This window comes from Cynocephalus volans, chromosome 8 (assembly GCF_027409185.1).
Source record: "Cynocephalus volans isolate mCynVol1 chromosome 8, mCynVol1.pri, whole genome shotgun sequence".
Taxonomy (NCBI): domain Eukaryota; kingdom Metazoa; phylum Chordata; class Mammalia; order Dermoptera; family Cynocephalidae; genus Cynocephalus; species Cynocephalus volans.
This window is the reverse complement of record NC_084467.1, coordinates 126,512,436-126,540,147: the sequence shown is the minus strand read 5'-3', so window position 1 is coordinate 126,540,147 and position 27,712 is coordinate 126,512,436. Positions and strand designations below refer to the sequence as shown.

Below are 27,712 nucleotides of genomic sequence, written 5' to 3'. Positions count from 1 at the left end.
ATACTTGAATGAAAATTGTAGATTATCATATGATGAGAAAGGGCATTTTGTAATAAAAATTACAAAATGTGCTAAATAGGCTTCACTTCTCACTCGAGGACTAATATATCAAGAAGATGAAGTTCTTATGTTATGCTTTTCTTTCTGGTAGAATTATTCTGGTTAACATTCTAGGTTGATCTTGAGAGTATCTTTAAAGGCAGAGCATGGATCACAAAATATTTAATATACATTCAACAAATAAATGAGTAAAGCAATGTAAATGAGAGGCTTTCTTTTTATCCCTACACTTCTCCCTTGGCTAACTTAGAAGAATAAGCTCTCATTTGAGAATTCCTAGTTTGACCTTCTAAGTCACATGATATATCTGTTAAAACTTATCTTGCATAATCACTGCTTTGACACGACAAATGAATACTGGAACACTTATCTTAGGTATAATTAGACAGATGCCCTTTTGCTGGCATAGTCCTAGTATTTTAACAAATTTTACTCTTTTAGCTATCAATGGCTATGTGCCTGAGAGCATACCCACTCTAGGATTCTGCTTTGAGGACACTGTCCAGTGGCACTTCTGCAGTGTGGGGACGCAGGATGACATTTTGGCCTTTCACTTTACTGGGCATTCATTCATCTATGGAAAGAGACATGAGGACACCTTGGCCCTCTTCCCTATGCATGGAGAATCTGTGACTGTCACAATGGATAATATTGGTGAGCAAAAGCCTGGACACTTAGAGGAAGTTGACTTTGAATCTCTGGTCTATTAAGGTCTGCTGCAGTTCTCCAGAACACCACTGCTCCTGGATTTATCTCCCTGATTCTCTATAGGCTTTCCTTCCAATGTTTCTCATGACTTCTATTTGGGAAATTAATGACATAAATGGGTCCAGGCCTTTAATGTAGGTTCTACTTATTCTTCTCTAGGCTAAGTAGAAAGTAAAGACACACAACAGCAGAAAGGTAAAGAATAACTTTTAGTAAGAAGCATAAATATTTCAGCCACAAAAGAGCAGTTCTTTTATCAAAATGCTCTTTTCAGTTTAAGATTGCCATTCTACCTTTGGATTGGTAATCATCAGATACAGGGCTGGCTGGTTAGCTCAGTTGGTTAGAGCATGGTGCTGATACCACCAAGGTCCAGGGTTGGATCCTAGTGCTTGGCCAGCTGCCAAAATAAAAAATAAAATAAAGATACAGTGCCTTAAAGGCTGCGTCAGACACAGTTTTGTAGTTTGTCAGACCTGAGTTCAAATCCTGATCTGCTATGCAATCTCCGTGTAACCTTGGACAAATTAACTGGCCTCATTAAGCCTGAACTTATTCATCTGAAAAACAGTATAATAATACAGAGTTGCTTTGACCAGTAATTGTAATATATGCCAAATGCCTAGCCACTCAACAAATGGTAACTATTAGAGACTTCCCAGGAAATCTTTAGTATGCCAGCCATTCATACCATTTCAAAGAGTTTCAGAATTGCTCTGGACCCACCAAATTATTTATTACTTAGAAATATCTAAATGTCTCTTACTTGTGTTTGGGGGATAGACTTCATCATTATCCCCCTAACTCTAATCTCCAATTTTCAAACAAGATGTGCAGCTAATAAAATGTTTATGATATTCAAAGTCCATTTTATTCTTGATTTACCCTTTTTTAGTATGTTCTAAAATAGTGACTCTCAAACTATCTGTGCTGAAAGACCTTTTTTTCTTTATAATCTATTGACCAATACTTTTAGTCTATATTGTGTTAACTCAGATAAGTGCGCTGATCACATGATTTGGATGTCACAGCAATGTCAAATTGCTTTAAAAAGTTTCCTAAAAACTTTATTCTCAGTTTCACTCTCTATGTCATTAAGAACCAGTAATCAGTAGTTCACAGACTGGCAGTGGTCCACAGACCACACTTGAGTATCTCTAACCAAAGTTCATTAGAAATTACCTGCCACAGTACATGTTTTTATGTCATTTCCCACATTTTCAGCTCTCTCTTTTCTCTGTCTTCTGTAGGAACTTGGATGTTAACTACCATGAATTCAAGTCCAAGAAACAAAAATCTAAGGTTGAAATTCAGGGATGTTAAATGTATCCGGGATTATGATGAAGACTCATATGAGATTTACAAGCCTCCAGCATCTACAGCCATGGCTACACGGAAAATGCATGATTCTTCAGAAAACAAAAATGAAGAGGATGTTGATGAATATGATTACCAGTATACACTGGCCTCATCATTAGGACTTAGGTCATTCATAAATTCATCACTGACTTGGGAGGAAGATAAGCTCAATCTTACTGCCCTAGCTCTGGAGAACAGCTCTGAATTAACTTCTCCAAATACAGATACAGCTGTTGGTTCAAATTCTTCCTCCCTAAGTAATACTAGTAGGTTCATTGGCAATAACCTCACAGAACCTCAGAAAACACTTCATCACCCAGGAGCTGCCACAGTTGGTCCCCCGCTGGGACACCTCTTTGGTTTAGACAACAACTCTGTTCTCAATCTTTCCACAGCAGAGCACTTCAGCCCTTATTCTGAACACCCTATAGAGGATCCTCTACAGTCAGATATCACAAGGATAAGCCTACTTCCACTTGATGCAGAAGGACTCAGAAGTAAGGAGCGTGCAAAACACAGGGGATCCAAGGCAGAAAGAGACCAAGCAACGAAACACATGTTCTCTTGGGTGGAATCACAAGCACATAAGATTAGGAGAAATTTAAACCAAGACAACACTTCTCCTTCCAGAACGGGGCCCTGGGAGGACCTCCCTAATGATCTGTTACTCTTAAAACAAAGGAAACCATCTAAGATTTTGAATGGGAAATGGCATGTGGTTTCTGAGAAAGGTAGCTATGAAATAATCCCAGATACTGATGAATACTTGGCTGTTAATAAGCTGCTGAAGAGCCCCCAGAATGCCTCAAGGACTTGGGAAGAAAGCACCCCTCATCCACACAAGCCTGGAAAGCAGAGTGGCCACCCGACATTTTCTAGAAATAGGTATAAATCTCCACAAGGAAGACAGGGTGGAGGAAACAGTGGACTGAAGAAAAGCCCATTTTTCATTAGGACACGAAAAAGGAAAAAGGAAGAGAAGCTTGCACACCGTGTTCCTGTATCTCCAAGGGGCTTTCACCCTCTAAGAGGAGAAGCCTACACCACATTTTCAGACAAGATACCTGATTACTCATTGTCCAATGAAACATCTCTTCCCACAGACCTCAATCAGACATTCCCCTCTATGAATCTTAGCCTGATAGCCTCACTTCCTGACCATCACCAGAACCCCCCAAACGACACTGGTCCGACAAGCTCCCTTCCAGATCTTTATCAGACAGTGCCCCCAGAGGAAGGCTATCAAACACTCCCGATTCAAGACCCTGATCAAATGCTCTCTACTGCAGACCCCCGTCACAGATCCTCTTCACTGGAGCTCAGCCAGATACTCAACTATAACCTAAGTCATGAGCCTTTCCCTATCGTCATTGGTCAAATGTCCCCTTCCTTGGAACATGAAGTCTGGCAGACTACCGTGTCTCCAGACCTCAGTCAACCATCCCAATCCCCAGACCTCTCTCTAGAACTTGGTCAGACAAACCCTTCCCTAGACCTCAGGCAGACAACCCTCTCTCCAGAACACAGTCAGACAAGCCTTTCCCCAGAATTGAGCCAGACGACCCTCTCTCAGATGCCATCTCTTCCACCATCTCCTACACTCGATGACACTTTTATGTCAAAGGAATTTAATCCACTGGTTGTAGTGGGCTTCAGTGGAGATGACGGAGATTACACTGAGATTATTCCAGGACAGGAGGTTCAGAACAGTGAAGAAGACTATGCTGAAATTACTTATGTGGCCTATGATGACCCCTACAAAACTGATATGACTGACACCAACTACTCCAGAAATCCTGACAACATTGCAGCATCGTACATCCGCAGCAAGAATGAAAACAGAAGAAATTATTACATTGCAGCTGAAGAGATATCCTGGGATTATTCAGAATTTGCACAAAGGTTTGGTTGGTTTTCTCCTTCTATATTCTCATTTTTGCACTATTGCTAAAAAAAAAAGTAACTACAATAGTCCAGGGGGATAATTCTGGGCAAATTATGTGAAGTACATTTTGGTTCCCCTGTTGTAACTTAGCCTATGTTATCTCCTTTGTCAATCCCAAGACTAGCTTCTCTACTTTAGATGACACCTGGACAATATAAGAACAATCACTGTGAGAAGTCTGCTATTCTATAGTTAAATAAGCCTCCTGTCTCTTCTTCTCTTACCGCACATGTTCCTACCTCTTCCTCCTGCTCCAATGCAGAGTCCAACTTATCTATAGTTATCTGCTATCTGCTAATCAATATGACTTAATTGAACTTGACTTCAAGTCCAAATTTATGATGTAGAAATCTCCTTTGGCATTTACTCATTTACAACAGAAAGTTTCTAAGGGATTCATATACCTTTTCTTTTTAGATCATTTTCAGTTCGATTTTTCTTAGGGGTAGAAAGCCATATAAGTCTGGGCTGTATATTCTGGGATGAAGATAGAGAGAAGAGAGAGGAGGAAAGAAGCAAGGCTTAGTCAACTACATATTTCCAGGGATATAGCATGGTAACTGTGCATAAACTGTCTAAGCATAGCCCACAGCTTCTACAATCAATTAAATACTAAAGTGTAGAGTAGGCAAACACAATGTATGGTGTGACTTGTGCAAATTAGTTCATTAATCTGAGGCCTGACATTTGCACATTAGAATTCGGTTTAAAACACTTTCTCCCATGACTTCCTATTTAAATGGAGCATCCATTACTATAAAAGAATAACTTGTCATTTAAGGATTTCTAAGCAAGGCCATCAGGAGATAGGATTTAGGGCCTGTCCAGAGTGGGAAAGGGTGGAATCAGTTCCTTCAGAATCTTGTATCCCATTCCAGGCCTACAGCCCACTTTTATGGCAGTCAACATTGTTTTGCTTGTTCCATGTGTTGTGTGAGGTTGTATGCTATGCTCAGAGTCTAAAAGGACAGGATTAGTAAGAGAGAAAGACGGGAAGGAAGGCAGAATGAGACTCTTTATTGGTGGTTCATGGTATATAACAAATATTGTGCATTTGATGGATGAGCTTTTGGCTTGGGAAATTTAAGAGTCGGTGAGAGAATTTGATGTGCTTTGGCCCCAGACTGAGCTGATGAGCTACATGGGGGAATAATGTGCTATTTATATTTTTAATTAAACTTTCTGTTTTGAGATAATTGTAGATTCACATGCAATTGAAAGAAATAATATAGAGATAACTCCTCGTATCTTTTACCTAGTTTCCCATCATGGTAACATCTTGCAAAACCATAATTCTCCATCACAACCAGTATATTGACATTCATACTATCAAGATAAAGGACATTTCTATCACTACAAAAATCCCTCTTGTTGCCCTTTTCTAGTCATATCTACCTCCCTCCCACCACACCCCTTCCTTATCTCCTGGCAAACATGAATCTGATTTCCACTTCTATAATTTTGTCATCTCAAGAATATTACATAAATGAAATCATGCAACATGGAAACTTTGGGACTGGCATTTTTTGACTCAGCATAATTCTCTGATGATTCATCCAGGTTGTTGTATATATCAATAGTCCATTCATTTTATTGCTTAGTGGTATTCCATAGTATGGGTGTACCACAGTTTTTTGTTGTTGGGTTTGTTTTTTGTTTGTTTGTTTCTTTTTTGACTCCAGATTTTTTTATTTTTTCCCTTTTACACAAAACAAAGTAGAAGAAAAAATAAACTGCAAAAGGATTAAAACTGCCAGAATAAGCTGGCCAGTTGTCTCAGTTGGTTAGAGTGCGATGTTATAACACCAAGGTCAAAAGATCCCCACACCAGCCTGCCACGAAAAGCAAACAAAAACTGCCAAAATAGTTAATCAGTAGAACACATATACACAGAAAATATCTGGAGAAGAAGACAGGCTTATTTACAATGAGGAAACACATGTAAAATTAAGGTAGTTTTCATATGAAACTAAAAAAAAATCAAACATATGCTACAATGGGTGCCACTACTTACAACAATATTGAAGGTGAGAAAACAACAGTTATTTAGGCATAGATATACCATCAGGTAAAGGTTTTACAGCATCAGTGCAATAAATTCACAAAAGTGTACTTAATCGGTTTAAGAATTATTCCCAGATACGTCATATTTTTGGCCCTCAGAGGTTCATTTCTGCAGATTTCAACTACTCGAAATTTCTAACTATGGAGAGGGAAAGAATGGTAGTTAGTTTTCCAGAGGAGGTACAAAATCTGTGTAGACCAGAGGCCAACTATCATCACAAGTCTGCTCTCACCAACACCTGTTGCATTTTTCAGAGGAATATCTAGAAAAAGACTCAGACACCAGTGTAGTCACTATCTCTATGCCAAACCTGTGGGGACTGCAACAGCCAGTGTTGCCATAAAAGAAGTTTGAGGCTTAGCTTTAAGGCTTATTCTGGTCTCACAAAAATTAGTAGGATTAAAAAAGTCTACTTCAACAGTCTGCTTTAAAAAACTGGCTTTGTGAATATAAGAGAGAACAAGTTGACCACTTCTGTCTGATGAAGATACCAATTAACATTCGTTCCTCATTTCTCTTTCTTTGCTGTGGGAAAAGAATCCCCATGGAATAAAATGAAACTAAGTCTATACCCTAATATGTGTAGATTTCTTGTGTAAAACAGCAACTTGTAGGAAACATTATTCCTTTCTCCCAAAAGGGGAAACTGACAGGCTTTGAGCTCTCCTCCCCTTGCACTCAGACTTCAAGTTGGTAAATCCTTAAAGGCTTTTTAATAGTAGACTTCTAAAAGATTGTATTTAGTATTTTTAACATACTTTTAATTTCAGATTTTCAGCTGATTTTAAAGTACACAGTAGGTCAAGACTCATGTCTATGCCTTTACTCCAACATCAGCCAGTAAAGGACATAAGTCTTCATGTTTAGTCAAGATTTATTTCATTAGAAAATAATTGTATCCTACTAATTTGTTTTACTGTTGTTGGTTTCTTTCTTTTTTTTTTTTTTTAGTGTAGGTCAAGCCATTCTTCTTAAAATTTATTTTACTTATTGAATCAAATTGATTATACATATTTTGGGGGTTCAACATTGAGATATGTTGATCAAATCAATAGTACTAGCATATATATTGTTACAAATCATAATTATTCTTTATGCCCCTTGTCCAATCTCTCCCTATCCTCCTCTACCTCCCCCCTCCCCCCTCTAATTACCCTAGATTTCTTCTCTCCTTCTGAAAGAATAATGGTTACACTGTTGATTTGTTGCCTAGATGATCTGTCCAATGCTGAGAGATGTGATCGGGTCCCCCAATATTATCGTAGAGCAGATGCTTCTTCTGTCACTCTGAAAAGGACTTTGTGGAGAGAGACATCCTCCTCCTTTCTTTATCTCTGGCTCTCCTTGTGTCAATGCAATCCAGTGGCTGGTGGACCATCTGCGTGGTGGTTGTGCTGTCTAGTCGCTTTTGCAGCAGCCATGGTTATTGTGGTGGCTGTGGTGGGCCACCAACATGGAAGTGATGTTTTTGGCATGCTCCTTGGCACTGGCAGTGTGCCTGGTTGTGGGGTATGTCTGATCCCTGGCTCCAAGCCTCAGGTCCCCGGGTGGGCCACGAGGTGCTGGTGTGGTGTGCTTGATTGTGGGAGGGGGGGTCCTGTCCCATTCTCCATGCCCCGGGCCCCGGCCTGGGCCCTGAGGTGCTGGCAGTGTGCCTCGATGTGGGAGTGAGGTCCGGTCACCTTCTCAAAGCCTCAGGTCCCGAGGCGGGCCCCGAAGTGCTGGTGTGGTGTGCCTGTTTGTGGAAGGTGGGTCCGGTTGATGTTGGTTTTTTAAAAATATATTTATGGTATACAACATGATGTTTTAATATATGTATAAATTGTGAAATGGCTAACTAAAGCTAATTAACATACTCATTACCTCACGTACTTATTTTCTGTGGTGAAAACACTTAAAGTCTACTTTTAGCAATTTCAAGAATATAATAAATTGTCATTAACTACAGTCACCATGTTGTACAATAGATCTCATGAATTTATTCCTCCTAACTAAAATTATGTATCTTTTGACCAACATCTTCCCAATCCCTGTCTCCCACAGTCACTGATAACCACCATTCTACTCTCTGCTTCTATGAATTCAACATTTTTAGAGTCCGTGTGTAAGTAAGATCATGTTGTATTAGTCTTCCTGTGCCTGGCTTATTTCATTTAACATAATGTCCTTCAGGTTCATCCATGTTGTCACAAAGGACAGGATTTCCTTTTCTTTTTTTTTTTTAAAGGTGAATAGTATTCCTCTGTGTATATATACCACATTTTCTTTATCCATTCATCTATTGATGGACATTTAGGTTGATTCTATATCTCAGCTATTGTGAATAGTGCTGCAATAAACATGGGAGTGCAAATATCTCTTCAACAAACTGATTTCATTTCCTTTGGATATATACCTAGAGTGGGATTGCTGGATCATATGGTAGTTCTATTTTAAAATTTTGAGGAACCTGTGTACTGTTTTCCATAATGGATGCATTAACTTACATTCCCATCAATAGTGTACAAGAGTATCCTTTTCTCCACATCCTTGTCAACACTTATCTTTGTCTTTTTTATAATAGTAATCCTAACAGGTGTGAGGTGATATTTAATATTTCATTGTGGTTTTAATTTGCATTTCTCTAGTTATTAGCAATGTTGAGCATTGTTTTCATATACTTGTCAGGCATTTGTATGTCTTCTTTTGAGAAATGTCGATTCAGGTCCTTTGCCCCCCTCCTTTTTTTTTGTGGTGGTTGGCCGGTACAGGGATCCAAAACCTTGACGTTGGTGTTAGAAGGCTGTGCTCTAACCAACTGAGCTAACTGGCCAGCTTTCCTTTTCCCATTGTCTCATTTTTATTGAGACATAAATGATTATATATATTCGTGGGGTACAAAATTAAATATCAATATATGTGTACAATATGTGGTGATCAAATCAGGGTAATTAGTATACTCATGTTTACAAAATGTAATCAATCTTTGTAACCCTTAACACATTTCTTGCTAACCCCCATCCACCTCCCCCTGTCCCACCTCTAATAACCACAATTCCAGGAGGGGTGCATTTTTTAAAACTTTAAGTTGTCAATATACAATGTAGATGATTTTCATGTTCCTTTACCAGTTCCTCTTTCCCCCTTCCCATTACTCCCTCCCTCCATCAATATCATATCTGTTCACTTGTCTTAACAAGTTCAAGGAATTGTTGTGATTGTTGTGTCTTCCTTCCCCTTTATTTGTTTATATATTTATTTATTTATTCATTTTTACCTCCCACAAATAAGTGAGAATATGCAGTATTTCTCTTTCTGTGCCTGACTTGTTTCACTTAATACAATTTTCTCTAAGTCCATCCATGTTGCTGCGAATGATAGCATTTCATTCTTTTCCATAGCAGAGTAGTATTCCATTCTGTAGATATGCCACAGTTTCCTTATCCACTCATCTGATGATCCACATATCTGCCAAGTCCAACTCTTGGCTACTGTAAACAGTGCTGCAATAAACATGGGGATACAGGTATCCCTTCGGCATAATGATTTCCATTCCTCTGGGTATATTCCCAGCAGTGGAATAGCTGGGTCATATGGTAGATCTATCATAATTGTTTGAGGAAACTCCATACCATTTTCCATAAAGGCTGCACCATTTTGCAGTCCCACCAACTGTGTATGAGAGTTCCTTTTTATCCACAACCTCACCAGCATATATCATTCTCTATTTCTTGGATATTAGCCACCTTAACTGGAGTGAGATGTTATCTCAAAGTGGTTTTGATTTGCATTTCCCAAATGCTGAGTGATGTTGAGCATTTTTTCATGGGTCTGCTGGCCATTCATATATCTTCCCCGAGAAGTGCATAGTCAGCTCCTTTGCCTGTCTTTTAATTGGGTTATTGGGTTTTTTGCTATAAAGTTTCTTGAGTTCCTTGTATATTCTGGATATTAATCCTTTTGTCAGATGTATATTTTGCAAATATTTTCTCTGTTAGTTGTCTTCTAACTCTGTTAGTTGTTTCTTTTGCTGTGCTTTTTAGTTTTACATAATCCCTGTTTATTTTTCCTTTAGTTGACTGTGCTTTGGGGGTCATATTCATGAACTCTGTACTCACTCCTACTTCCTGGAGTGTCTCCCCGATGTTTTCATTAAGGAGTTTTATTGTTTCAGGATGTATATTTAATTCTTTAGTCCATTTTGATTTAGGTATATGGTGAGAGGTATGGGTCTAGTTTCATTCTCCTACATATGAATATCCAGTTTTCCCTGCACCATTTGCTGAAGAGGCAATCTCTTCCCCAGTGTGTAGATTTGGAAGCATTATCAAAGATCAGATGGCTGTAGGTGTATGGGTTGATTTCTGGATTCTCTATTCTATTCCATTGATCAGTGTGTCTGTTTTTATGCCAGTACCATGCTGTTTTTGTTCTTATTGCCTTGTAGTATAGTTTAAAGTCAGGAGGTGTTATGCCTCCAGCTTTTTTTTTTTTTTTTTTTGGCTAAGGATTGCATTGGCTATGCATGGTCTTTTGTTACTCAATATAAATGTCTGAATAGTTTTTTCCTTTTCTGAGAAAAATGTCATTGGAATTTAGATAGAGATTGCATTGAATCTGTAGATCACTTTGCGTAATGTGGATATTTTCACAATGTTAATTCTTCCAATCCAACAGCATGGGATATCTTTCCATCTTCTTGTGACTACTTTAATTTCTCTTAACAGTGGTTTGTAGTTCTCATTGTAGAGATTTTTCACATCCTTCATTAACTTTATTCCTAAGTATTTTATTTTTTTGGTGGCTGTTGTAAATGAGCTAGCTTTCTTGATTTCTTTTTCTGCATGTTCACTGTTGGAGTATAGAAGTGCTACTGATCTTTGTGTGTAAATTTTGTATCCTTCAGCTTTGCTGAAATCATTTATCAACTCTAAGAGTTTTTCTGTAGAGGCTTTAGGCTGTTCAATATACAGGATCATATCATCTGCAAACAGGGACAGTTTGACTTCATCTTTTCCAATCTGGATGCCCTTTATTTCCTTCTCTCTCTGAGTGCTCTGGCTGGTACGTCCAACACTATGTTGAATAGCACTGGCAAGAGTAGGCATCCTTGTCTTGTTCCCGTTCTTAAGGGAAAAGCTAAAAGCTTTTCATTCAGGATGATATTGGCAGTGGGCTTATCATATATGGCTTTAATTGTGTTGAGATGCTTTCCATCTATACTTAACATGTAAAGAGTCTTTATCATGAACAAATGTTGAATTTTGTCAAATGCTTTCTCAGCAACTATGGAGATGATCATATGGTTTTTGTCTTTGATTTTATTGATGTGGTGTATCACATTTATTGATTTGTGTGTGTTGAAACAACCTTGCATTCCTGGGATGAATCCTACTTGATCGTGGTGTATAATTTTGTGTATGTGTTGCTGTATTCTGTTAGCTAGTATTTTATTGAGGATTTTTGCATCTATATTCATCAAGGACATTGGCCTGTAGTATTCTTTATTTGTTGTATGTTTGTCTGGTTTGGGTATCAGGGTGATGTTTGCCTCATAGAATGAGTTTGGAAGAATGGCCTCTGTTTCAATCTTTTGGAATAGTTTGTAGAGAATTGGTATCAAATCCTCTTTTAAGGTTTGGTAGAACTCTGCCATGGACCCATCCAGTCCTGGGCTTTTCTATGTTGGGTGCCTTCTGATAACAGCTTCAGACTCTTTTACTGTTATTTGTACGTTCAGATTTTCTGTATCTTCTTGGCTCAGTTTTGGTGGTTTGTATGTGTCCAGAAATTAATCCATTTCCTCCAGATTTTCAAATCTGTTGGCATATAGTTGTTTATAGTGGTCTCTAATGATTCCTTATATTTCTGAAATATCAGTTGTAATATCACCTTTTTCATTTCTAGTTTTTGTTATTTGAGTCTTCTGTCTTCTTTTCTTAGTTAGCCTTGCTAAAGTTTTGCTAATTGTATTTATCTCTTCAAAAAACCAACTTTTTGTTTCATTGATCTTTTGTATCATTTTTGGGTTTCTATTTCTATTTCATTTAGTTCTGCTCTGATCTTATTTCTTCCCATCCACTAACTGTGGGTTTGGATTGTTTTTGTTTTTCTAGTTCTTTAAGGTGAAGTGTTACATTGTTTACTTGCCATTTTTCCATTCTTCTGAAGTAAGCATTTAATGTGATAAATTTCCCCTCTTAGTACTGCTTCTGCAGTATCCCACAGATTTCAGTATGATGTGTCATTGTTTCCAATAGTTTCAAGAAATTTTTTGATTCCATATTTAATTTCTTCTGGACCCATATATCAAGTAGGATGTTGCTTAATTTCCATGTGTTTGTATAGCTTCCAGAGTTTCATTTGTAATTGATTTCTAATTTTAATCCATTATGATCTGAAAAAATACGTGGAATAATTCCTTTTTTTTTAAATTTGTTGAGACTTGATTTGTGACCTAACATGTGGTCTATCCTGGAGAATGTTCCATTTGCTGATGAGAAGAATGAATATTCTGAGGTTGTTGGATGGAAGGTTTCTGTAGATATCTGCCAAGTCCAATTGATATAAAGTGTTGTTTAGATCTTGTGTTTCTCTATTGATTTTTTGCCTAGATGATCTGTCCAGTGTTGAGAGTGGGGTGTTCAGGTCCCTTGCTATTATGGTATTAGTGTCTATCTCATTCTTTAGCTCTAATAGCATTTGCTTTATAAATCTGGCTGCTCCAATGTTGGGTGCACATATGTTTATGTTGTTATGATAACATAGTTATCATTATACAGTGGCCTTCTTTATCTCTTTTCATAGTTTTTGGTATAAAGTCTATTTTATCTGATATAAGAATAGCTACTCCTGCTCATTTTTCATTTCTATTTGCATGGTATATCTTTTCCCATCCTTTCACTCTTAGTCATATTTGTCTTTACAGGTGAGGTGAGTTTCTTGAAGGCAGCATATTGTTGGCTCCATCTTTTTAATCTAGTCAATCAGTCTGTTTCTTTTGAGTGGGGAATTTAATCCTTTGACATTAAGAGTTATTATTGAAAGGTGTTGATTTAATCCTAGCATTTTATTGAGTTTTGTTTCAATGTCTTAAGTATCTGTTGTCCCTTTCTTTCTGGTTTTCTGTTTGTCTTCTGTATTTGTTGGTTTCTTGTGATAGTAAACAAACTATTTTTTCTCTTTATTGTTAGCATTTTTATGTTACTGGTGGCTTTTGTTCTTTCTTGAATATTCGTGGCAGTGATGGTTGTTTTTCAGGTACCAAACCCAGTACTCCCTTGAGAATTTCTTGTAAGGCTGGTTATGTGGGAGTGAACTCTTGCAGTTTTTGTTTGTCTGAGAAATATTCCATTTCTCCTTTATTTTGGAAGTATAGCCTTGCCGGGTAAAGTATTCTTGGCTGGCAATTTTTGTCTTTTACTATTTTAAATATATCATCCCATTCTTTTTTGGCTTTTAGGGTTTCCAGTGAGAAGTCTGATGTTAGTCTGATTGGGGCTCCCTTACAGGTGACTTGCTGCTTCTCTCTTGCAGCTTTTAAGACTCTCTCTTTGTCTTTGAGTTTTGCCAGTTTGAGTGTAACAGATCTTGGAGAGAACGTTTTTGGATTGAATATGTTTGTGGATCTTTGGACCTCCTGAATCTGAAGATCTTTGTCTTTCACTGTACCTGGGAAGTTTTCTGCTATTATTTTGTTGAATATGTTTTCAATGCCATTTCCTTTTTCTTCACCTTCTGGAATACCCATGATTCAGATATTTGAGTGCTTAAGGTTCTCTCTTATCTCTCTTAGATTTTCTTCAATTTTTTAAAATTCTTTTTCTTTTTTTTCTTTTTTCTTTTTTTGGTCTGCCTGTGTTATTTCAAACTGCCCATCTTCAAGGTCAGAAATTCTTTCTTCTGCTTGTTGTAGCCTGCTGGTTAAACTCTCTGTTGTGTTTTTTATTTCATTGAAAGAATCCTTCAGCTCTACAAGCTCTACTACATTCTTTTTCAGGACATTGATTTCTTTGTACATTTCTTCTTTTAAGTCCTGTATACTTTTTCTCATTTCATTGTATTATCTAACTGAGTTTTCTTGTATCTCATTTAGTTTCCTTAGAATTGTTGCTCAAAATTCCTTGTCAGTCATTTCAAAGATTTCCTGTTCTATAGGAAATAGAGCTTGAAAGTTATTATTTTCCTTTGGTGGTATTGTACTTTCTTGATTTTTGATATTTCTGGTATCCTTCCTTTGGTGTTTAGTCATTGTGGCAGGGGGTATCACGGTCCACTCATTCCACCCTGATGTCTGGACTGGATCCTGCAGGGACTCCCAATTCTGGGCAGCAAGGACTGGCCTGGGTTGTAGGTCCTGTGATGTGGTGCCTGCCTGATCCAGCATGGCTGGCTCAGGGTGTGTGGGTCCGGTAGCTCTTGGGCCTCTCTGAGTGGCAGGGACTGGCTGAGGCTGGAGGTCCCAGGACATGGTGCCTGCCTGTTCTGGTACAGCTGGCTCAGGGCATGTGGGCCTGACCACTCTCTGGCCTCTCTGGGTGGTGGGGATGTACCTGGACTGGGGATCCTGTGGTGTGCAGCTCCTGCCTGTTCTGATGTGGTTCTCAGACCTCCTGTTGTTGCTTTTTAATAGTTGTAAATTGCTTGATTTGTGGGAGAGAGTGACGCTAGGAATTGTCTATTCTGCCATCTTGACCAGAAGCCCCTGTTCTTTTTATCTTTTGAATTCAATGTATTATTGTGATTCTTTCTTTTTCTTTATTTTATTTTAGCTCCCACTAATGAGTGAGGACATGCAGTATTTCTCTTTATGTGCCTGGCTTATTTCACGTAACATAATTTTCTCTAAGTTCATCCATGTTGCTGCATAGTTTTGCCCATTTTTTAATCAGGTTTTTTTCTTGCTATTGAGTTGTTTCAGTTTCATATATTTTGCATATTAATTCCATATCAGATATATGGTTTGTAAATATTTTCTCCCATTGTACAGTTTGTCTCTTCACTCTATTGATTGTTTCCTTTGCCATGCATAAACTTTTTAGTTTGATGTAATCCTGTTTGTCTATTTTTGCTTTTGTTGCCTGTGCTTTTGATTTCATATCCAAAAAAATCTTTGCCCAAATCAATATCAAGAAGCTTGGGAATAATGTGCTTTCACAAAAGCAAATGTGAAGATAGTGGCTACTTTCAGGGTACAAAATACCCATCCTTCCAGTAACCTTTTTTAGGGTGACCTTCTTATTCAGATGATCATCATCACTTGACAGCCCCAAGCTCTGGCACTGTCCCATTGCATGACTTTGTCTACTTTTGACGTTAAAATTTGCTATGTTAATATATGATGATATTTGTTAATTCATTTGTGTGTTAGACCAAAATTCATTGTGCCTACTATGTGCCAGATAAGATGCTAGGTTCTGGAAAAGTACTATGAGCAAACTAGGCATGATACTTGACCTCATGAGGCTTACGCCCTAGTAGCAGAGTCAGATATTAATGGATAATCTCACAAATAAATTATATGTATTATATATACTATAGAAATACTATAGGAACACTACAGGCATTTACTATATATACTATAATAATACTATAGAAATATAAGGAATCCTATAGAGAGACATGACTTAGTCTAAAGGATCATAGGAAGACTTACCTAAGAAATTATATTTGAACTGGGAGATGAATATTATCTACTGGCTTGTGTTTTTATTCACTTATATATTCATTTGTTTGTCCTTCAAGTATTTATTAAAGACCTTTTCTGTGCTAGACACCATATTTAGAAACAGAGTCAATTTCCTAAATTCTTTGAACAGTTTTTAATTTCTTCTGTTAAACAAACATTATTGTTACCATTTCAGTAAAGTGGATAATGAAGACACCTATGATATTCCAGAGGACACCATATATAAGAAAGTAGTTTTTCGGAAGTACACTGATAGCACTTTTACCAGGCGTGATCCTCGGGGAGAGTATGAAGAGCATCTTGGCATTCTTGGTCCTGTTATTAGAGCTGAAGTGGATGATATTATCCAAGTAAGTCATCTTTGAGCACTGCTAAGATCATCAGAGGAATTTCAATAAGCACCCGAAGGTTATAAAGGTGAAGGTAGCAGGAGGACTATAGGTGATTTATCTTCCATAATTGAGAATTACATTTATTTTCAAATACTGCTTGCCAAGCAATTTGTCAATCTTCAAGACAAAAAAAAATGATCTCATAATTTTTTTAAATGCTAAAAACTATATAATCTGGAGAAAATCACATCATAATTTCTATCAACACCTCACCTATCTAAAGTTAACACAGAAAATTAATATATGCAGGAGCAATTCCATCAGGCTTTATTATAGTAGCAGTGGTGGCAGTAGTAGTGGTAATAGTAGATGTAATTTAGTAATATCTCCTGGTGTTCTCTTAAAAGAAAAGAAAGTGAAGTTAAAATTAGTAAGGAAAGTAAAGGCGTCTCCATGCCCTCCAAAAGTGAGCAAGTCTCCTAAGTATGTTCCCAATCCTGGTCATTTCTTTCAAAATCCTGTGTCTGGTTCCAGGCCTATAGCTGGCTTTTATAACAAAGTTTATTTCCTCCATCCCTTCTAAACTTTCGCTTACAAAAAACACAGGAAAGGGCACTGAACCCAAAGGACACTATTGTAGATCCACAAACACAATCTTTTATAGCTGCTTAAGTGTTTGCTAAATTTTCAGAGACATTTGCTCTCTTAAAAAATGCAAATAGGTGAGTAGAGATATAAGGGTCTTGATTATTCTAAATGTTCCATGAAGAAATGAGAGGCGATAGTCTGCTTTCTTATGATGAGGGGGTTTTTAATCACTCGAAATTATAGAAGAGAAGGGCTAGGAGGAACTTCCTCCATGAGTCTGACAGTGTGGGCACATGCAGACTCCCCACATGACATTTAATGTCTTCTACCATCTGGTCCCCACCTGGTCTTTTTCCAGCCTCGTTTTCTCACCAGGTCCCACCTGGCCTGTGCATTCCACACCCCAGCCACACCCAGACCCTTGCTGTCCCCCAGATTTTTCCTTTACTCCCCTCCTCACAGTCATGTTTCTGCTCTTCTGGGAGCCTGAAATTTCTTTCTCCCTCTGCTGAACTCCTCTTCATTATGTAAGGGCCAATTCCATTTCCTCCTAAGAAACTTACCTTAATTCTTCCAACCTCTCCTAAATATACGCCCAAATTGCTCCTCTAGGGCATTCCCATCTAAACCTGTTCATAATTTGTTTATAACACCTGTTGCCTCCAGATTTGTAGCTTGGATTTGTATATGCATGTTTCTCTTCACTGGTAACTTGAAAGCAAGGACCAAACCTCATTTGTCTTCAAATCTCCAGCACCAATCACTATCATATCATTTTTAGATAATGTCAGTACTTTAGCCTTGAGCCTAAGAACAAGCACGTTTTGTTGTTTCTGGAGTAGACCACTTGGGACTTATCTCTCAGAATGGTTGTGAAAATTAAATGAAATAATATACATAAGTTACTTTGCAATTGTAAGCACTCAATATATCTCAGGTCTGTCTGATTTCATAATCGTCCACTTTGGCCTATGATGCTGACATTTTTTTGGTTTGGGTCTTTGTTGAGCTTAAGTACATTTGTGAATCATTCCTTTTGCTAGGTTCATTTTAAAAATTTAGCATCTAGACCATATTCTCTTCATGCGCATGGGCTTTCCTATAAAAAATCATCAGAGGGAAAGACTTATGAAGATGACTCTCCTGAATGGTTTCAGGAAGATAATGCTGTTCAGCCAAACAGAACTTATACGTATGTGTGGTATGCCACTGGGCGATCAGGTCCAGAAAACCCTGGATCTGCCTGTCGGGCTTGGGCCTACTACTCAGCGGTGAACCCGGTAAGTACTTCTATTGAAAGTTTTTGTCATTTCCTAACCTTATAACTTGAGTCCACCAAATGGAAGGGTTGGGGTTATTTCTTGTTAAATGTCTGTCTTGCTTTTCATGAGGAATGTGTAAGGGTAGTGATCTGCAGTTTACAGGTACCATAACCAGGGACTCTCCAAGCAATTCTTCAGATGACAGAGAAACATTCAGTGGAGAGGAAGGAGGATTACTTAAATGGTTGGCCCAAGTTATAGTGCCAGTGTTTGCAGAGGAAGATGTTTATTTGCAATTTTCTTGAACAAATATTAGCTCTCTTTATGAAAGAACTGCAAAGTCAATTCTCCTCCATTTATCATGACACATGTATAGATACTTCAAAACAATATGCTGTACATGATAAATACATACAGTTTTATCTGTCAATTAAAAAAAAAAGACTCCTTCATTTAGGCACAGTGGAAAGAGACCAGATTTAAATTCCTATACTGTCACTTACTTTGTAATCTTAAGAAAATTACTTGACCTCTCTCAGACTTAGGTTTCAAGTTAAAAATAAGAAAATAGTACATAGCATACAGAAGGCACTTGGTAAATATTTGTTCAATGAATGAATTTATATTTACCATATATAATAACTGTCAAGACTAAATGAGATACTATAAGCAAAGTATTTCATATAGTAGTTGATGCTTGATAAGTAGTACCCATTGTATTGTCAATACTGTTATTGTCATATATAATATATATATAAATAAGCAATTGTAAAAATTTAGGGCTAAAAGGAACTTTAGAGGTCATTGGTGATGAAATCATCTATTTTCATAAAATTAAGGAAGGAGTCAAAGAAATCATGACACTTTTATAATTTCAAAACACTAATGAATATATAAGCTCTTTAAAAAAATTTTTTAAAAAATACTGTTATTGTCATCATCAATACTGTGACAAAGGATTAATCAGAGGAAGGGAATATGAATGCAACAGAATTAGATCATAAATATCTAGGCTTAGTACACTATTCATTTACAATTTTCAAATCCAGAGCCTCTAAGAAAGTTTCCTTTTTTGTATGATTAGCGATTGTCAGAAGAGCAAAGAAAATTCTGGGAAGGGGAGAATACATGCAATTTGCCCTTACTGTCTTCCAGGAAAAAGATATCCACTCGGGCTTGATAGGTCCTCTTCTGATCTGCCAAAAAGGAACACTTCACAGGGAGAGCAACATGCCTGTGGACATGAGAGAATTTGCCTTACTTTTTATGGTCTTTGATGAAAAGAAGAGCTGGTACTATGAAAAGAAGGCCAGAAGGTCTTGGAGACATGTATCCTCAGAAGTTAAAAAGACCCATGAGTTTCATGGTATTTTCCTCTGACTTTGATCTAATCTCTGAATTAAATTGCACTGGGTCACAATGATTTCTGCCCTTAGATCTTCACAAGATTAGACAGGAGATGCTCCTAAGGAATCAGAACAACTAAAACCAGCTCCTTAACATCGCAGAGGACTGATGTAATCTGGCAGGTGACACTGCAGGTGAAGGAGAGTAGAAAAGCACACAAGCCAGTGTGCTTCAGTTGGTAACATATATTGAAAAGGAATTAACATTATTCTGCAATTTAAAAAGTTAATAAACCTGTTTCTTGATCCCTAAAGGAGCATTTATGTAGAAAAAATGATTACCGATGTATCTTTCCTAAAATAAGAATGATTCCAACAGTTCTAGCTCTCAGCAGCTACCAGGTGGCATCAACAGCATAGGAGACCAAAATGAGATTTAAAAAGAAAAGAAAAACCAGGTAGCCATGTAATGAGAGAATAGTGGCAAGGGAGCCTTTGAGGGGTCACACTGGAAGAAGTATGCCTACTCGGAAATTCACTTATGAATTTGGCCTGCAAATTGGCAACTGAATTACAAACAGTTTTAGAGAAAGGCAGAATTTAGGATGGTGGACGGCAAAAAGAATGACTCGGGAAGAAATTAGAAAAAATGAAGACTAGTAAGCCCTGTTTTCAGAGTCCGACAAATGAAGGTGATTATTCTGAGATTTCTGATCATTGAGGACCTGTGCTTTGGGTATTGGGTCAGTCACTCAGTGAAACAGGGAAGGAGAAAGTTGCTATTGCTTAAGAAAACAAAAAAGTCATATTATTATATGCAATATTTGATTCAGTGCCACCTCCACCCCCAGCACCTCTAGCCAGCTGTCAAGACTAAATAGGTCTATTTTCCCTTCCCTATTCATTCACATGCTCAGGCTATCCTTCTTTCACCTGTTTTTTTTTTTTTTTTTTTTTTTTTTACCTTGTAGAAGAAGTTTAATGATCTCACCTGTAAAAATACTTTGGGGTAGAGGAAGGCAAAGAAAAATATTTATGATCTGCTCCAAAACCCCATCCACTAAGGATGGACTGTGCTTATCATAAAAGAATTAAAAGATTAAAAAATTCAAATATTGAAAATGTTCTATTCTATTCTATTAAGCAGTCTAGAGTAGAGATTATTGAGAGACAGCTGATCAATAGCCTGCAAGCAGGACTTTCTTCTCTTCTCCACTACCATCTCTGGGCCTCTTAGCCCAGTGTGCTTGGTCTCAGGAGCACATCCTTTTGAAAACCTCTCAACCTAGTAGGAAAGCACAGGCTGCAGAATCAGGCAGGCTTGTCTCTTAGCTATGACCTTTACTTGCTGAGTGTCCTTGAGGCACTGCCTCCTGATTCCTCAAAGAAAGGGTAAAATGCATCCAGTGTAGTTTTAGTCCTAAATGTATTACAGTCTAAGTGTCTGTAATTTGGTAATCCCCATGATGTAGTACTTATCAGGGTATTGATAAGCAGACCTCCTGAATCCCCAGCTCCTAGCTGAGGGCCTGCCTGGCCTTTGCAGTAAGTGTGCTCAAAAAATATATATATTGAACTAGTGAATAAATGAAAGAATTCTCAGATTCATCTCAATTTATCAAATGTTAACTGAGCACCAATTATGTTGAGAGTCTTCACTGACATACCCTGATGCAATGGTTTTGCAATGCAGACCTAATAATTACTTAGATGATTTTCACTCTTATGAGATCTATTTCTTAAACAGAAACTAAGATAAGGGGGTAAAAGCGGGTGTTAGGAGTATGTAGATAGATGTTCCCATACCTGATATAATTTTAAGGGTGCCAAAATTATCTCAACTTCTCTCCTTCCAAAAATTCACTAGCCTGGTTTCTGAAACTCTACAATAGTTCCTTTACCTTAAAAAAAAAAAAAAAGGAAAAGAAAAGAAAAACTTCCATTCCCTCAGTTCCACTTAAGTGCTTGGTAGCCTAAGCTTTATCATTAAAATTTTGTGTTACATTTTTAAGGCGATCATGTTAACCAGGTGCTTTTTCTAAAAACCCAAATATTTCACTAAGGGGAGAGTGGATAACGCTGAGAATGCTAGACATCTAAGCTGGGAAGCCGGCAGAGGAGCTATCATACCAGTGAGAGAATAAACATGAATTGCTATGGTTGGTGGTTTTACCAAAGATGAACTCTGACTCCCTAATTTTGCTGGGAACTCCTTCTGAATTTAGAGGCCTTTGAGCAATATGCTACACGCCCTCTTATTTACTCTAAGCCCTGGAGTTTGCTCTGTCTGCCCATATTAGTCTTTATCTTTTTGTAGCAAAGGAAAGTTCAGACTATTAATGTGAAGGATAAATGAGTAAAGCACAGAACAGAAGTGTAAAATCTGGGAAAAAGAGCAATAAGCTGCTTGGAGAGGGAGCTCTCTCACACTTCTGCTGTAGGCTGCTGTGAGTGGCCTCAGAAGGACCAGTGATTCTGTTTCAGCCTCTCACTGACATTATGACATAGAGAAGGGCCCTTCCTATGCCTGGGTGGGCCTGGGGATGCAGAATAATGAGGGAGATGATGGTGAGTAGGCTGCCCCGTATTTCCTTACTAGCCTCCTTCCTGCTATATACAGGTTTTTAATTCATTGCAACTCTCTGTCCTTTCAGCCATTAACGGGATGATCTACAACTTGCCTGGCTTGAGAATGTACGAGCAAGAGTGGGTGAGGTTACATCTGCTAAATGTGGGCGGCCCTCAAGATATTCATGTGGTTCACTTTCATGGCCAGACCTTGCTGGAAAATGGCACTCAACAGCACCAGTTAGGGGTCTGGCCCCTTCTACCTGGTAAAGTTGGGGCGGTGGAAAGAGATCCCTGCTAAGAAGTAGTGGGAGATGGCAATCTTAGCATCTGTAACTGCCCCCCATTTCTTCCTTGTGTATCCACTTCCTAAGGGGTCAGAGCACAGAGTTCTGGCATAAAGCCTGGGCAAAGCCACATACGAAAACTGTACATACGATACAAAAAGGTCAGCTCAAGTGAGAACTGTTTGCAGCACCACACAGGCTAAATGCACAGCCCCACTTGGTTCTACAGAGATGCCACGTCTTATGCATGTTCTTCCAAGCCACTGTGTGTCACACGAATCAGGTCTCAAGCAGATGACAAAATGAATCCTACAAGGCTCAGGCAGTTAAAGCTTTCTCTGTCAAGAGGGAGATTAGAAACTTACTAGGGCTTCCGGATTCTTGAATTCTACCCTTGGTTCTACCACCCTGATATCTTTGGACGAGCAACTCCAGGAATCATAATCTTGAACTGACTCATGAGGCTGTTTGAAGAGAAAAAAGAATTTTTTAATGATTGTAAGACTAAAGAATAACAAATGTATCTAGGGCTTTTCATGTGCAAAATAGTAATAAATGTAGATTTAAACAAGCTACAGTCATCAAAAAGGATTTTTATGTGCCAATGAGTTGTTTGTAGGTGTATCTGTTCGTGCAGCGTGTGTGTAAGTGCCGGTGGCCACTGATTCTCAAACTTCAGAGGGTGTAATAAAAACCTAGGAAGCTGGTTGAAATGCAGATGCTAAAGCAGAGATTTTGCTCTCAGAGACTTTGATAAGGTAGATCTTGGGCAGAATTCTCAGAAGTCTGCATTTTTCACAAGCTGTCTGAGGAACTAGTGGAGGCAGTCCCTTCACAGGACTTTGGGTGGGGAAGTAGTTTTGTGAGTCTGTCTCAGATGTAGGCACAGAAATCCAAATGAGCCTGGTGTGGTTAAGAGTAGTGGAGAAGAGAGTTCTTTGTTTCTCACATACCAGTGACTCACTAATAAGTCTAGAAAGTTCCACTCTGTTAAGGTCAGAAACAGAAGGGATATGGTCAGACTCACTCCTTATCTTTTCAGCAAGTATTAGCAGATCAGTTGTCCTTTCCATAAGGCCACAGGATGGACTGAGAAGCTGGGATTGGCTAGCCCATGTCACTCTACAAACCTGAATATCTGCATTGGAGAGAGGAAAACTGGAGATCTTTTCCAGTGTGTTTGAGGAGGATGACCATTAGCTATTAATTTTCACCCATGTTCTGGGAAACCATCACAAATTATACTCAATAAAATTTAAGTATTAACTGGCAGGGGATAATTTAAAAAAAAAAAAAAAGATCACTGGTAAGGGGATCTTAACCCTTGACTTGGTGTTGTCAGCACCACACTCTCCCAAGTGAGCAACCAGCCATCCCTATATAGGGATCCGAACCTGTGGCCTTGGTGTTATCAGCACCACAATCTCCCAAGTGAGCCACGGGCTGGCCCTGGCAGGGGGTAATTTTAAATACCAGAATGAATAGAAGTTTTAGAACTCTCAGTGATTTCCTGAAACAATTTATGTAAATCTCTATCCAAATATGTAAGCTTTATAAAAAATTTTAAAACATGGGAGAAATATGTTTTTTTCAATTTTCCTATATAAAGAAAGAGAAAAAAGCAAAATGAAGAGAGAAAGGAAACAATTTTTTTTGAGGCCCAAATATTTGAGTCATTCAAGGTTGCTTTGACACTTAGAACCGTCAAGCTGTATTATGTTTGGGTTAACTTGTAGCACTATATTTATATACGTGAAAGTTTCTTCTGAATGAAAAGTGAAGATTTTTGTAAATCTTGGGATGATTTATTTTTAGTAATCTGTGCGTGTATGTGTGTGTGGTATTGTTGTTTTATCTGTTATACCTCTAGTCGTGCCTAAAGAGAAACATGCAGCTCTTTAATTCTATTCTAAAGCCTCTCATAATGCAGGAATTTTAGGATTCTTTGAGAGCTATCAACCATAATATTAATTTGATAATCTTTGATTATGCAATGTTTTCCTTAACTCTCTACTTTAGGTTCATTTAAAACTCTTGAAATGAAGGCATCCAAACCTGGCTGGTGGCTTCTAGATACAGAAGTTGGAGAAAACCAGAGAGCAGGGATGCAAACACCATTTCTCATCATAGACAAAGGTATCACCCAAGAGCCACATGATATTTGTTAGCAGAAGAGTGCCTGTTACTAGAATGTCACCAAATTGTTAGATTTAAAATATAAAATATTCAACTCTGAGAACTCTGACATGACAAAGTCATAATTTGTAGCCATAGTTGTTTTTATTCTGGCCCATGGTCTGATCATTTAGGAAACTGAAACCAAATGGTTAAGGTCACAGACGTTCCTTTCAACTGGGGAACCAATGGAAAGCACCCTCCTTCATTTCTTATGATCCATGGGAAAGCGCATGTAAGAAATTCTCCAGACTCCTAGGGTAGAGGAGGGAAAGGGTGACAGGAATTTGACAATGACTAAGATAGTCATTGATTGAAACATAATGGATTGTACATATCTGTGGAATACAGCATTGAATATCAATGCCTGTGTGCAACATATGGTGCTCAAATCAGGATTAGTATGGTCAACATTGTACAATGTAATTATATTTCATGGCGCTTTATTTCTCACTAAACCCCTTGTCCCCCTTTCCCTCTTGTGGCCTCAGTTCTTTTCTTTCTTTTTAAAAGCTCAACAAATTATCATGATTGTTATATCTTTCTTTTTTAATTTATTTGTTTATTTTCTTAGACTCACTTATGAGTTAGGACATGTGATATTTCTCTTTCCATGCCTGGCTTATTTCATTTAACAAAATTTTCTCTAAGTTCATCCATGTTACTGCAAGTGGCAGTATTTCATTCTTTTTTATGGTTGAGTAGTATTCCATCATGTATATAAACACCTTTTTCTTTATCCATTTGTTCATTGATGGACATTTAGGTTGGTTTCAACTCTTGGCTATTGTAAATAGAGCTGCAATAAACATGGGAGTGCAGGTATCCCTTCAACATGATGATTTCCATTCCTTTGGGTATATATCCAGTAGAGGAATTGTTAGATCATATGGCAGTTCTATCTGTAGTTGTTTGAGGAACCTCCATACTGTTTTCCATAATGGCTGCACTAATTTACAGTTCCACCAACAGTGTAGGAGTGTTCCTCTTTCTCTGCCTCTTTGTCAGCATTTGTTAATCTCTGTCTTTTTGATAATAGCCAATCTAACGGGGGTGAGCTGATATTTCAGTGTGGTTTTGACTTGCATATCCCTGATGCTGAGTGATGTTGAGCATTTCTTCACATGTCTGTTGGCCATTTGTATAGCTTCCTTTAACAAATGCCTATTCAGCTCCTTTGCCCATTTTTAAATTGGGCTACTTGTTTTTTTACTGTTAAATTGTTTCAGTTCCTTGTGTATTCTGGATATTAATCCCTTGTCGGATGCATGGTTTACAGATATTTTCTTTCACTCACTAGGTGTCTTTTCACTCTTTTAATTGTTTCTTTTGCTGTGCAGAAGCTTTTTAGTTTGATATAATCCCATTTGTTTATTTTTTTTTCTTTTGTTGCTTGTGCTTTTGGAGTCTTATTCATAAAGATTTGCCCAGTCCTACTTCCTGAAGTGTTCCCCTATGTTTTCTTCTAGGACTTTTATAATTTCAGGTCTTATATTTAAGCATTTAATCCATTTTAAGTTGATTTTGGTATATGAGAAGTATGGGTATAGTTTCATTCTTCTACATATGGATGTCCAGTTTTCCCAGCACCATTTATTGAAGAGGCAGTTTTTTCCACAATGTATATTCTTGTTGTCTTTGTCAAAGATCAGTATGTGGGTTGATCTCTGGTTTCTCTATTCTGTTCCATTGGTCTGAGTGTCCGTTTTTATGCCAGTACCATGTTGTTTTGGTTACTATACCTTTGTAGTATAATTTCAAGTCAGGTAATGTTGCCTCTGCCTTTATTTTTTATTATTTTTGCTCAGAATTGCTTTGGCTATTCAGGATATTTCGTTGTGCCATATGAATGTTAGGATTGTTTTTTTCTATTTCTGTGAAGAATATCATTAGTATTTTGATGGGCATTGCATTGAATCTGTAGATCGCTTTGGGTAGTATGGACATTTTCACACTTCTTCCAATCCAGGAGCATGAATGCTTTTCCATCTTTTTGTGTTCTCTTTAATTTCTTTCAGCAGTGAGTAGAGGTTCTCATTGTAGTCATCTTTCATCTCCTTGGTTAAATCGAATCCTAGGTATTTTATTTTGGGGTGGTGACTATTGTAAATGGGCTTGGTTTCTTGGTTTCTTTCTCTGCTAGTTATTGGGGTATAAAAAAGGTACTGATTTTTGTGTGTTGATTATGTATCTTGCAACTTTACTGAAATTGTTTATTAGCTCTAAGAGTTTTTGTGTAGAGTCTTTTAAGGTTTTTTTATATGTAGGATCATGTCATCTGCAAACAGGGACAATTTGACTTCGTCTTTTCCAGTGTGGTTGCCTTTTATTTCTTTCTCTCGCTAGTACTTCCAATACTATGTTTTCTAGGAGTGGTGAGAGTGTCTTGTTCCTGTTTTTAAGGAAAAAGCTTTCAGCTTATCCCCATTCAGAATGATATTGGCAATGGGTTTGTTGTATATGGAGTTTCCTTCTATACCTAATTTGCTGAGTGTCTATTATGAAGTGATGTTGAATTTTGCATCTATTGAGATAATCACATGCTTTTTGTCCTTAGTTTTCTTGAAATGTTATATCACATTTATTGACTTTATGTTGAACCATCCTTACATCGCTGGGATGAATCCCACTTGATTATGGTGTATAAATTTTTTTATGTGTTGCTGTATTCTGATTGCTAATATTTTGTTGAGGATTTTTGCATCTATGTTCATCAGATATTTTGTCCTGTGGTTTTCCCTTTTTGTTGTTTTTCTGTCTGTTTTTGCTATCAGGATGATGATGGCCTCATAAAATGAGTTTGGGAGAATGGCTTCTTTTTCAATTTTTTGAAATAGTTTGAAAAAATTGGTATTAACTCCTCTTTAAAGGTTGGGTAGAATTCAGGAGTAAAGCCATCTGGTCCTGGGCTTCTCTTTGTTGGGAGACTTCAGATTACTGCTTCAGTCTCATTGCTTGCTATTGGTCTGTTCGGGTTTTCTATTTCTTCTTGGTTCAGTCTTGGCAGTTTGTATGTGTCCAGAAATCTATCCATTTGCTCCAGGTTTCTGAATTTGTTGGTGTAATAGTTGTTCATAATAATCTCTAAGGATTCTTTGTATTTCTGTGGTATTGGTTGTAATGTCTCCTTTTTTTCTGATTTTGTTATTTGGGTCTTCTCTCTTTTTTTAGTTAGGCTAACTAACGGTTTGTCTATTTTGTTTATCTTCTCAAAAAAACAACTTTTTATTTAATTGATCTTTTGAATCATTTTTTTGGTCTCCATTTCATTTCATTCTGCTCTAATCTTATTTCTTTCCATCTACTAATTTTGGGATTGGATTGTTCTTCTGTCTCTGGTTCTTTGAGGT

The 27,712-nt window shown here is 37.7% G+C and overlaps 1 protein-coding gene across 1 annotated transcript in view; it reads left to right on the top strand.

Moving 5' to 3' along the window:
* F5 (coagulation factor V) overlaps positions 1-27,712 on the top strand; it is an 87,977-nt gene that overhangs the window by 46,380 nt on the left and 13,885 nt on the right. Inside the window, exons 12-18 of the mRNA XM_063105905.1 lie at positions 502-714; positions 2,019-4,029; positions 15,980-16,154; positions 17,768-18,004; positions 19,142-19,352; positions 21,987-22,166; positions 24,207-24,323. Of these exons, the coding sequence (XP_062961975.1) occupies positions 502-714; positions 2,019-4,029; positions 15,980-16,154; positions 17,768-18,004; positions 19,142-19,352; positions 21,987-22,166; positions 24,207-24,323 (3,144 nt within the window). The remainder of the gene's footprint in view (positions 1-501; positions 715-2,018; positions 4,030-15,979; positions 16,155-17,767; positions 18,005-19,141; positions 19,353-21,986; positions 22,167-24,206; positions 24,324-27,712) is intronic.